The sequence below is a fragment of the Perissodus microlepis genome, chromosome 23, assembly GCF_051167445.1.
Source record: "Perissodus microlepis isolate ML-2025 ecotype Zambia chromosome 23, ASM5116744v1, whole genome shotgun sequence".
Classification (NCBI taxonomy): Eukaryota; Metazoa; Chordata; class Actinopteri; order Cichliformes; family Cichlidae; genus Perissodus; species Perissodus microlepis.
Window position 1 is genome coordinate 23,641,492 of NC_140482.1, and position 12,402 is coordinate 23,653,893.

Consider the following 12,402-nt stretch of genomic DNA (forward strand, 5'->3'; position numbering starts at 1 on the left):
GACAGGCGTCCTCGCACATGCATCAGTTTTGAATCACTTCCTTCCCCTCTGTGTGACTGAGTTTCACTGTAGCGTGTTTTTGGCTGCGGCTCAGATATGAGACACATTAAAGCGCAAAGATCCAGAAAACAAAGACACAATAGAAGCTTTGTGTGAGTCAGCGCCAGGACGAGCCGGCAGAGCTGCTTTCTGCTTTAAAACTCTGAGACTGGAGTCTGAGCTGCAGATACAGATAAAGTCTAAACATGTAATCAATACAGATAAAATTGCAGAATCTGGGCAGCTCAAAACATTTCAAACACCGTGTGCTGTAAATCCCTGTGAAATGTGACTTGGGAAGAGAATCTAATAATGAAAAGATGAAAAGATGGAATGAAAGAATGAAAAAAAAATGCTGAAACCGGAGAAGGGAGGAGTTTGGAGTTGATAAGAGAGCCAAAACATTTTGTTGAACATGCTGTTTATATCTTAAATATGACCCGGTATGTTCATTAGGGATATCCTCTCTGTCTATGACAATTTAAAAATAGATAAATGAATGAAATGGTTCCTCTAAAGGTTTCTAGTTACTGGGGTAGGTTCCTAAAATCAAAACATACCAAGTTCCTCTAAAGGTTTCTAGTTCCTAGCAAAAGGTCCTACAGTCCTAACATACTGTTTTCATCTAATGGTTCCTAGTTCCAGGGGTAGGTTTCTACAATCAAAACAAACCAAGTTTTGAACTTCAGAAAAAGGTACTACAGTCCAAACATACTGGGTTCCTCGAAAGGCTCCTAGTTGCTGGGGTAGGTTCATATAATCAAAACAATCCAAGCTGTTTCAAAGGTTTCCAGTTTGTAGGAAAAGTTCCTGCACTTTCTCTAAAGTTCTCTGATTCCTAGGAACTATTCCAACAGTCAGAACATATCAAGTTCATCTACAGGAAATGTGGTCCTGCAGTCAAAATACATCTTTATATCAGTTCCCACTGAGTTATAATAAACATGGTGCTTGCTGTACTCGGAGGAAACAGCTCTGAAACAGGTTCTACAGGTGAGGTCCGTGTAAAGATGCAGCCCACCCCAAAACTGACTGATAACTCTTACGTAGAGGGTAGCCAGTAATCTAGTATAGGCTTATTCAGGTTTGAGGGCTCGTTGGATTAATCAGTTAAATGACAGACAAATTAATGGCAACCGTTTCAATGCCTCATTACAAGCTCAAGCTTCTTAAAAGTGAATATTGGCTGGATTTCTAAAAGTGCCAGCTTCAGGAAACAATTGTTGAACTTTTAAAGCCCCAGCTAACATTTCTGCTGTCTCAAGCCAGCCTGAGATAAAACCAGAGCCTGTCCAATTGTCTGTGGCACTATATAGTGAGCTCACATCCATAATCCTCTTACAGTAATTCACCTACTGCTGAGCCGACACCACAGCCGAGCAGGCAGAGCTGCGCGGGACGGACGGTCCTCACTTCCACAGATGGTTTTCCAGCTGATTTTTTGACTGTTTCTGGACATCCAGGACCAGAACCCGAGGTCAGGCAGAGATGTTAGGCGGAGATGTGGTGGCCGTGTGGGAGGTGGCGTTGAGCGACGGCGTGTATAGGATCGAGTTCGCTCATGGCACCACCACTGGAAAAAGGATTGTTTTTGTCAATGGAAAGGTGAGATCCTGCTTCTTTCTGTTTCTGGGAGAGCATAGTGGGGGGTTCCCAGTGTGTTTTGGCCCCTGACCAAATTTTTCCCCTAGGTTGTAAGCCAGTTTGTGCATTTTGTCACCTCATGGTGATTGATTTGAGAACTACAATTTTATCAGCTTAATCTAAAATCATTTTAAAGCCCATGCTGATTTTAAATGTAAAAAATAATATGTTTTAAACAAGTATTTAATACAGTTACTTAATGAAGCTGGAAATACTACAGTTTAAAATACTTTAAAATGATTTAACATTTGACTAAACTGGCTACAAAAGATACTGAAAGTACCAGTTATTATAGATTAACAGTTGTCAGTAGTATATACGTCACCTGGATAACTGTAACTGAACTAAACAAAGGTCAAAATCTTCTTTTAACACATAGCCATCAAACATGCAACCTGTGGGGACTGAACTGGTTCTATACATGATCCAGTCCGCCCCTCTGAACAGCTGTGAAAAGTGTGAAAATTTCAGTAAATCATTAATATCTTTGGTTTATCGATAAAATTTATTGCTATTCCAGCAGGGGGCAGGCAGGGAAATTGGTCACATCATTCACATTTTTGTGCCTCCAAAGGTGCATAAAAAGCAGCGAGATCTGAATCTTCCAAATCCTGATGTTATCGCGTCATTTGAAGAAGTGAGGCATGAGTTTAATCTACAGAGAAAGCTTTTTCAACAGCACATCAGCATAATTTAATTAGTATTTCAAATGCTTGTTAAAATAATGACTCCAAAGGATTGTTTAAGGCCTCCAGCTGATAAGCCAATCTTATCTGAATCAGTACTTTTAGTACTTTAAGCACATTTCATGCTGATGCATGTAGTACTTGTTTTTTGTGTCACTGTGGTAATAGCCTTAATACTTCAGTGAAAGGCCTTCCATGATAATTTTGTCTGTATTAACCTGTCCAAAAAAAGTGAGTGTATGAAAGCAGAGCAGCAGGTGTTTATTGAAAGCAGCCATGTCTCCTTAACAGGAAGTCATCAGAAAAGACTGGATGTTCAAGCTGGTTGGAAAGGAAACATTCATGGTGGGAGGTGCGAACACCAAAGCCACCATCAACATCGAGGCCGTGAGCGGTTTTGCATACGAGTACTCGCTGAACATCGCCGGGAAAAGTCTGCAGAAGTTCATCGACAACAGAGCCAAGACCACCAAGACCTGGCTGCTCAAAGTGGGCGGAGAGGACTACAGGGTCGTCCTCGGTGAGCTCACCCTCTCAGGTTTTTACCTGCAGCTGCACGCTGTAGTCCAGTGTTTGCAGGAGGAAATGTAGGTGAAGACGGGCAGTCTAATCTGCTCAGGGTGAGGTCAGTGTAGCTATCTTTGGAAAGGAAGCAACCAGCATCAACCTAGTTAGACTACCAAAACGTAACGGGTGGATTAAAGAAGACCTCAAATGGAAACAGAGAACCTGACGGTAACTTAGGTCCAACAAACATGGAAATGAGATGGATTGCATCCAAAGGGAAATACGTTAAACTAAATGATACAGAAAAGTACTATAAATTATTAGACACACAAAAACTGACCAAAGAAAAATAGAAAATGAACCCCAAAATGACCAAAGGAAAGATCAAAATCAACCATTTATGATTTAAAATTACTAAAATCGAACACAAATGGAAATGCATCATGAGCAGAAGGACACCAAAAAAGATGCCAGTCTGTCAGAAATGATGCAGAACAACCCAAACTAAATGTCAAATACCTAAAACAGCTGTGAAAATGAGACATAAAAGGATCAACATAGTACAGCACAAACTGACCTTGGGAAGACACAATGAAATAAAGTGCAATCCAAAATGGCTAAAATGAAACTTGTGGAAAATGACCACAAGCAGCAGAAGGTTTAAAAGAAAAGCAAAACTATCAAAATTACACAAGAACATTTGATTAAAACAAAAATGAAATGCAAAAAGACTCAAGAGGCCCAAAAAATCTCTAAGATTAGATGTCAAATTACCACCAAAACACCAAAAATAGCCAAAAATTACCAAATTTAAAGGAAAATGACCAAACTGCTGAGAAACACTGGGACCACAGTTTGGTGTCTCTTCTGCAGGAATGATGGGGAGCCTTTTACATATCTGTGCCAGCTGCTTCATAACCTGATCTCAGACATTGATCAACTGTGTGTTATTTCAAAGAGGAAGACCAGCCACTGGTGTTGCTTACACAAACTAACCATCTATGTTTGTCCTTTCTCACAGAAAAGGACACCATGGACGTTTGGTGCAACGGGCAGAAGATGGAAACCACGGTGAGCGCCACTGGTGAATACTCTGACACACATTTTCCTGAAAATAAACATAACATGATGTAACTGCTGATTTCAATAAAGGAGTGGGAAACTGTGCTGTCAGGTTTGAGGCTACAAAGAAAACCAGGGAGGGAACATTAGTATACATGGCAGGGGTAACTTAGAGATCTGTGAGGGCCCCACTAATGCTGAACAATATCTACATGTGTAGGAGCAATACCTGCTGCCAGATGCATGTGTTTCAGTTGAAACAGGTGTATATGTGTGGACGCCATGACGAGTTGGTTAGCAGTGTGGCTAAAAGAAGTGAACGCGTTCCTGTATCAACTTCTCAGAAACATTAGATCGAAAAAGAGCGGGTGCTTTTCAAAATAAAATGCATTTTAAAGAGATTTGTGATCCTGTAGAAGTTTATGAGAAAACAGCCCTCGCGTTCCCTTTACTTATGACCCCAGCAAACACTGTCCTGAAGCTGTTTGGAGGTGATGTTATCGCTCACTCACCATCACAGCTCATTAGCCAGTGAGAGCACTATTTATTTAATTTTCAAAGTAGGAGACCAAAAAAGCAATAAAGGTATTGTTTTTCTTTATGCTGTTGTGATAATCTTCTAATTTTTCAAAATAAAACTCCTAGCGCGTTTTTAAAGCTATGAATGCTGACAAAATAAAAACCTCCACTGTTTCTCATGCCCTGTCCTCAGGGAGAGTTTGTAGACGACGGCACAGAGACGCACTTCATGGTCGGCGGGCACGAGTGCTGCATCAAGGCAGCGAGCGGCGGACAGAAGAAGAGCGGCATTGTGCACTATTTACTGCTGGATGGCGAGAGAGTGACAGCGTCCATGCAATAGAGCTCCTCTTTCAGACGCTCTTTGAGGTGCTTAAATGCAGCGGCACAGGATGGAGACCTTCTCCTGACAAACTTAGAAGCAGATCTGTTCCTGGAGATGTGAAGAATAAACTCTGGCATGCGCAGCTCGAGCTTCATGGGGGGGTACTGGTGACGCTTTTATTTTGAAGGAGTGGCTCTTGTTGCGCAGCCTCCACGCATCAAGTACCTTCCTCAATGCGTGAAGCACGCGGCAGCTGAGTAATAGAAAACCGGAACAAATAAGGTTCGAAGTTCAAAATAAAAGTGTAACAAAAAAAGGTTTGTCTTTTTTTTTTTAATTATTATTATCTAAAGGTAATCGGTAATATCAAAATCAGTGCACTAAAGACTAAGGAAACTTCAACTGAAGGAAATGCAAATAATAATTTTAATGTCTCAGTTTGATGTTGGTGACGGGCAGAAATTTTAACTAATTTTAAATATTTCACTTTGTGTAATGAGTTTTCTTTATGAGCTATAAAAATTTTTGTAAATAAGTAAAACAAAAACAAAAAACCCTCACAATTTATAGTTTGTAAAATGTGAAAATGTTTCAAATATGCTGGTTTATCTCTTTAATTTGTCCTACAGTTGAGATTTGGACTGACATAACTTTAATGTTTTGGTCATTTTTTTTCTTGTTTTCTGATAAAAGAATGAATGTATTTGTTGGGAAAGAAGCTGTTAGACTCACAGACAATAAGAGAGGTCATAAAGCAACAGCTCTGTAATCGTTATTTTTGTTTTGTTTTTTCCTTTTGGTGAGAAACAATAAACCCTCAATAAACACATGTGACTGAGCTGAAATCCCTGTAAATGAAATGTGAATAGATTCTGCAAACTTTGTAAAAGTTTGGGGAACCCTGGTTTGTATAACATGTGACTGAACTGTTAAAGCATGTTTGAAAGCTGGGGAAGTCCTGAAGGTGTTTCAGAATCATCAAGTCTGATGTAAGGAGGAGAACCACCCCAAACCAAAGATGGTAGTTGTTGCCCTCCCTCCAAAGAGCCAACCAAAGTCACCAAACTTTTGAAACAGATTTTGTGACGAACAGTCACAAAATCTGGTCAAAGTTACAGCTCCCTGTGCAATGATACAGAGAGAACTACCCAAATAACTGCCTGCAGGTATTCCCCAGATGACTGGTAAGACTCACTTATAGAAGAGCCTTTTCTACAAGAAGTAATATTAGATCCAATATGTGACTAAAATTTTCAGTTATATCTATATGGCACATTTAATTACATGTAAACTCAATGTGCTTACCATAAAAGACATTTTTAAAAAAATGATGCAGGAAAAAATTGACAACTGACAATTTTAACAGAAGATATTCTAAACTTTTTTTTAAATATCTGTTTGGGTGTTTTGAGAAAAATAAAATAAAATAGAAGAATGAAAAAAGCAAAAATGATAGAAATCAATATTAAAAAAAAAATCCAAAAAAAATTAAATTATATCCCATTAAGTAAACTCTTGCTGGTGTCTCGGGGTCACTGATGAATAAGAAAAACGTAATTTTTGTCATGCTTTACAGAAAGGAGAAAAAAACAATTTCTGAAAAAATAAAATTGAAATTTACAAGAAAATAATTAATTTAACGGAACAAACTAAAGTGTTTATGAGAAAAAAGTGTCATCTTCGGACTGTATTGTTATAGCTTTTTTAAAAATTAAATAATGATTATTATATTTGGTTATTATTTACAGTTTTTACAATAAAAAATAATTGTCATAAAGAAATGACAGAAAAAAAATTAAAATTAAATTAAAGAACAATAAGGAACAGAAATTAATATCTGAAAATCCTTTTTACACTAATATACGGTTTCTGCCTGTTTTATAAGAGAAAAAACTGTAAAACGTTTTAAAAGTGTCGCGTTTTATTTTGAAAGCATCGCCGGAACTCCGCTGCGCGGCGCGTACAGCCTGACTCTCCGGGAGGAAGCTCTCCGGCCGGGATACCGCAGCTCCAGTCTATACGGGATGGACCTCACCGCCGCACGGACAGGGGGGCACGGCTGAGTGTTTGGGCACCGCGTGCGGGACTTACTTGAGAGATACCTGCTGTTCACACACCTGGATTAACTTTAGAGGCGCGCGAGCTCCTGTGGAGTCCAGCTGTTGGGGGTTTAATCCGGACAGGTGGACGTTATTCAGCCAAGACAAAAACAACAGACGGACCGGAGCAGGCATCCTAACTACCCCCACCTAACTGTTTACCAGCCGGGTACCTGCTCTGATCTTGCCCGCTTCTGAAACCTCCTCTCACGGCCTCCGACCCCCCTCTGAGTTGGTGAATAAAGCCGACTTTCACACCTGGAAAACGGTTACTTTTTCCTTACCTCCCGCTCTCTAAAGCTTGGAAGCTAGTTAGCTTTAGCCGGCTAGCCTAGCCACCTAGCATCAAGGCCGTTTTCTTTTCTTTTTTTTTATCCTCCTGCTCCTCTCTGATTAATAATCCTTTTTTAAAAGTTTAATCCAGCAACACCGGGGCGAGTGTCGTTTTAATCCCGCACGGACTGCGGGGGGATATGGGGAAGCGGCGCTCAGCCTGCCGCACATCTGTCACCGCAACGGAATCTGGAAGCGGGACACCCCGAGAAACGGCTGCCTTCACCGGACAGTAGGAGCAGTGTGTCTGGTCCCCTCCTCTGGAAGCTGCTCTGGAAGCAGCACTTCCACGAATTTCTCCAGGCATGTAGAAGAGTTCCATCCCTCCCTGCTGGCATAAACCTTGCACCCACACTGTGATTTAAATTCCCCGCACATCTGGAGGTAAACAGCTGGAGTATGAGTGTGCTCTGAGGCTGCTGGAGGTCACAGATTTCACCTTCTTCTTCTTCCTCTGCTGCTTCAGCCATGAACTACCAGCAACACCTTGCCAACTCGGCCGCTATCCGAAATGAGATCCAGAGGTTCGAGTCCGTGCACCCCAACATCTACTCTATCTACGAGCTGCTGGAGCGGGTGGAGGAGCCGCTGCTGCAGAACCAGATCCGGGAGCATGTCATCGCCATTGAAGGTAGGACAGGATCCGGGGGATGGAGGAGGAGGATGCTGGTAGTACGTGGGTGGGTTGGTGAAAGATGGGTGACAACAGACTACATTTCCAGCCCGGAGATGGTCTGTTAGATGTTACACAATCCTCCTGAATTGTTGGTGGGAAAGTTTATTTAATGTTCCCACAGTCTTTTTTTCTTCTCGGGAAATCATGTTCAGGCTGTGAAAGCTGTCATGTTTGAGTCCCCCACATTTCAAGGGAAAAACAAAGCAGTTATCACACCCTGAGACACTCATTAAAGAGTCCTCATGAGCACAGAGTAGCACTCTTTAAAGAAGATCCTGCATGGTTCTAGAAAACCTTGTTAATAGTGACACCTGTGGGTGTGGATTGAATTGCAGGTGGCGTTTTGTTGCTAGTGTTTGGTCTTCACTAACAACAAATATAGTGTTTTTTTACTGTTGGATGTATATTGTACAACATCCAACATATTTTATCTAGATTCTTCAGTGGAGGGGATGTGTCACCGTGGCAACCAAGAAAACTGAGGCCTAAAACCAGTCCAAACGGTTTTATTTTAAACAGCAAAAGTTTGTTTCTGTCACTAAAAATAGGGAAAATGGCCAGGGAGGTAACTCAAAATTTTGAGCTATTATCACAAAATCCTAAGTAAGTTATCGTGGAATGTTACTGATAAAAAAGTTGGAATGTTATTATCTCAAAATTTTGGGTTTTATCTCCAAATTCAGAATTATTATTGCAACACTTTAAGTTCACAATCAGAATCAGAGAAATTTTATTAATCCCAGAGGGAAATTGAGTTGTCATAGCAGCAAATATACAACAAACATTAAGCACTCATACAAAATGAGTGTAGAAACAGATATTGATAGAAGTTGTTTTCAAATTTTGTATTTATTGTCTCAAAACTTCAGGTTTTTATCTTTCCATTTTTGTCTGAGATATCTCAAAATCCCAAGTTGCTTTCAAGTAAATTGAAATTTAGTTATTATTACAAAATGTGTTCATCAACAAAGTTTGAGTTATCACAAAATTTTAAGTTGTAATATCAAAATTTAGAATTAAAAACTGAGCATCTCAACATTGTGAGTTATTCTCTTAAGGTTTTAAGTTAAATATCTAAAAATTAGGGGTTACTTCTAAGCTAGGATTTTGAGTTATATCAAAATGTTGGACTGTAATCATAAAATTTCTGTGTTTAAGCTTAAAGTTTTGAATTACTTATGTTGAAATTTCAATTTACTTAAGTCAAAATTTACATACATACTTGAAAATCAAACGTTAGTGATTCCCTCGACCATTAATCCCTTCAGCGTCCAAATGTGGACATTTTCACCCTTTAAAAGTAGAAAATACTAAGAAGAAGAGGAAAACTGGGGGAGAGACTTTATGAATTTGGGGGTGGAGTTACATTAGAGTTACATTAGTTTAGAGCTGCTAAAATGTAAATGATCAATTGAATGGAGAAAATTAAAGTGATTTGGTGGTTTTTGTACCTTAGGCTTTTGACAGTGATTCAGTGGATTTTGTCCCAACTGAACTAGTTATCGAAAAGACGTTATTGATAACAAAGCCTTTTGTTTACATCTTCTTTGTGTTTTTAGTGTTATTATCAGAGTCTGAACACAAACCTGACTCAGGTGATAAATAAACTTGCTAGCAGTGATCAAAGAAAGTGATAACCTTTGAGGCGTTCTCAATGGATCGGGTAGTTTGGGAACAGATTGATTCCTCGTAATTCACAACATCACCGGGATTACACTTTTACATAATGGCTTCATAACCTAATCCCTCTGTCAGATTAGCAGAAGACCAAAACAAACGTCCCCTGTGCTGAACAGCTGTTTCAGCCTCCATAAGTACAAGTGTCTCAGCATTGATTTATTGATCTATATTGATGGGGAAGCAGCAACGATCTGACATGATCCTTTCTCCTTTAAACACAAGAGACGGTGAGAGCCAGATGGCTGCTGTTTGGTGGTTAATCCAGTGAATTAACCACACATTGGTGCAGAAATCCTGTAAATCCAGCTCAAACATAAGCAGATATTACATTGAAACAGAAACGATCTGATCAGAGAGAAGCAGCTGGAATTCAGAGATGTTACAGCTGGAAGTGAAACTCTTTCAAACCTGAGAAGTGGAGTTTCTGCTTGCTCCTTTGGGCCACATGATGAAGGAAATGATGCTGAGGATGACGATATGAAGCTACAGTCATTTCAATGAAAACAAACTGATGAAATGTGAAAGTAAGAATAACGATGGAATCTGCTATTGCAAATAAGATGATACGATCTGACACACGAAATAAAATAACAACAACAACAAATTGCAACACTAGTAGCGATGGATGATCTGATATCCTCGTGTCGGTGTTGTTCCCACATCATCATAATAAATGTTGTTCCAGGTTCAACATTGCAAGTGACCAATCATATTGTTGTGACGTCCCCCTTTTGTGCCTTTGAAAAATACCGCCTTAAAAAAAATCTACTTCACTTGCGAGAAGAGAAACTGCTTCTGTCCACCCATCCAGGAACTTCAATTCTTTGCATTTCAGGATACTTTTTCTCTAATAAACGGTAAGCATTATACACATTGTCCTTGCAGAGGCGGTTTCTCTTCTCGCAAGTGAAGTAGATTTTTTGAAGGCGTTTGTTTTTTTCGAGGTCGCGGATGACGTCAAGAGAAGGTGATTGGTCACTTGCAATGTTGAACCTGGAACAACATTATTTATGATAACGAGGGAACAACACCAACACAATCTGTAATGACATACATTAAGCAGAAAGCAACTAATGATGTAAAAAAAAAAAAGGTAAATAATTGAAAAAGAGGATTTACAGCTGGTTAAGTGTTTTTCAGTGTGATTTTAAAGGATCCTGGCAGAGTAAAGGGATTACATCACTCATGACATTTAAAGATAATAGCTGTGCTGTGGTTTCAGGTGATTTATGGGTAAAATAATCACTGACAGGGACATTAGAAGCAGCAGAAAACCTCCCGCGTTTTCCTCTCAGTTACTGCTGCTTGTTCTTCTAATGAACACAGCAGAGAGCTCAAGAAAGAGCAGCCATGTTTAAAATGCGTTCAAAATGTATTCATCTAATTAAAATTCACTATTTGCGATGATGGTCAATAAGGCAATCTGATGATCACGTACATTTACACGTGTGGCACAGATTTCAGTCTCTCCGTCTTTCATGTTTTTGCCTTAAAATGAAAATATTTGTGTTGGATATACGTCTTTCGTTAGCTGCCTTAAAGGCAGAATTACAGCGTGTGAATGTATGGCTGATACAACATACATGCGCAGTGAGGATAATTCTGATCTATTCCGATTTGTTTCTATTCCGATTTGTTTCTCAGTAGTTTCTGGTGTCATGTGTTGCGTTTTGAGATCTTTAAGCGTACTGAACTTTGTCAGGCTCTATTTTAATCATTTATTGATTCAACCGCTCTGACGGTAGTCAGGCTGGTGAAATTGAGCTGTTTAAAATTGTGACTGTTAATTAATTATAACATGGAGGGCAACTATGTTTTCACATAGGACCGGGTAGGTTTTGTGCTTTTTTTGGATGATTGTCTTTGTCAACCCACCCGAATTTGGCTCATTTGTTTAGGGTACATCGCTTTGTTTTGTGGTCTGTTTTGCTTTTCTAGGGCCCTGACTTCTTATGACATGTTTTTCCATTTATCGTTTATGATCCATTTAACTTTTGGCCTACTCACTTTTTAGCTTTTTAGGATTTTTATTTTTTGTAACCTTACCTTATTTTGGGCTAGGGATGCACCAATACCACTTTTTTGGAAACGAGTACGAGTACGAGTACTTGCATTTCAGTACTCGCCGATACCGATACCGAGTACTTAATAAAAACATGATTTAAATTTGCAGGTAACAGCTTTAGTCCTATAATTTAACAAAAAACAAACAAACAAGGGACTAGTTTGGAATTAAGAACATTTATTGAAAATGAAAAGCATGTTGTATGCAACATATTACAGAATAAATAATTATAAAAAAACAATTTAATTTTAAATTTGTTCGTCTGTTTCTCTGTTTAGAAGTCTCACTAGCACAGTCACAGCTGGGATGACATCAGAGGCTAGTGCGTCGTAGCTGCTCACTTTTTTAGTTAGTTCCTCAAAGGGGGCGAGGATGGCAACAGTCGTCTCCATAAGAGCCCATTGGTGAGCGGTGAGATAGTCAGGGAGTTCGTGCTCGGACACATACGCCCAGCACTCGCTTTTGCTCAATGAGGGACTGGAGCATGTAATACGTGCTGTTCCAGCGCGTCTGTACGTCCTGCTGCAGTCTCTTTACAGGGAGTGCAGAATTATTAGGCAAATGAGTATTTTGTCCACATCATCCTCTTCATGCATGTTGTCTTACTCCAAGCTGTATAGGCTCGAAAGCCTACTACCAATTAAGCATATTAGGTGATGTGCATCTCTGTAATGAGAAGGGGTGTGGTCTAATGACATCAACACCCTATATCAGGTGTGCATAATTATTAGGCAACTTCCTTTCCTTTGGCAAAATGGGTCAAAAGA

The 12,402-nt window shown here is 39.6% G+C and overlaps 2 protein-coding genes across 3 annotated transcripts in view; both read left to right on the top strand.

Moving 5' to 3' along the window:
- The first annotated feature begins 1,402 nt into the window (after positions 1-1,402).
- LOC146361488 (fas apoptotic inhibitory molecule 1-like) lies at positions 1,403-6,045 on the top strand. The gene is made up of 4 exons (XM_084922559.1): positions 1,403-1,644; positions 2,661-2,889; positions 3,898-3,947; positions 4,651-6,045. Exons 1-4 carry the CDS (start codon positions 1,528-1,530, stop codon positions 4,798-4,800), a joined length of 546 nt encoding a protein of 181 aa, XP_084778685.1. The 5' UTR covers positions 1,403-1,527; the 3' UTR covers positions 4,801-6,045.
- Positions 6,046-6,768: 723 nt separating this feature from the next.
- Positions 6,769-12,402, top strand: part of agap1 (ArfGAP with GTPase domain, ankyrin repeat and PH domain 1) — a 178,730-nt gene continuing 173,096 nt past the window's right edge. Inside the window, exons 1-2 of one of the 2 annotated variants that reach the window (XM_084920940.1) lie at positions 6,769-7,598; positions 7,681-7,845. In XM_084920940.1, coding sequence (XP_084777066.1) covers positions 7,683-7,845 — 163 coding nt within the window. In that variant the 5' untranslated portion in view covers positions 6,769-7,598; positions 7,681-7,682. Of the gene's footprint in view, positions 7,846-12,402 lie in introns of both variants that reach the window. The other variant, XM_084920941.1, reaches the window with a different exon arrangement.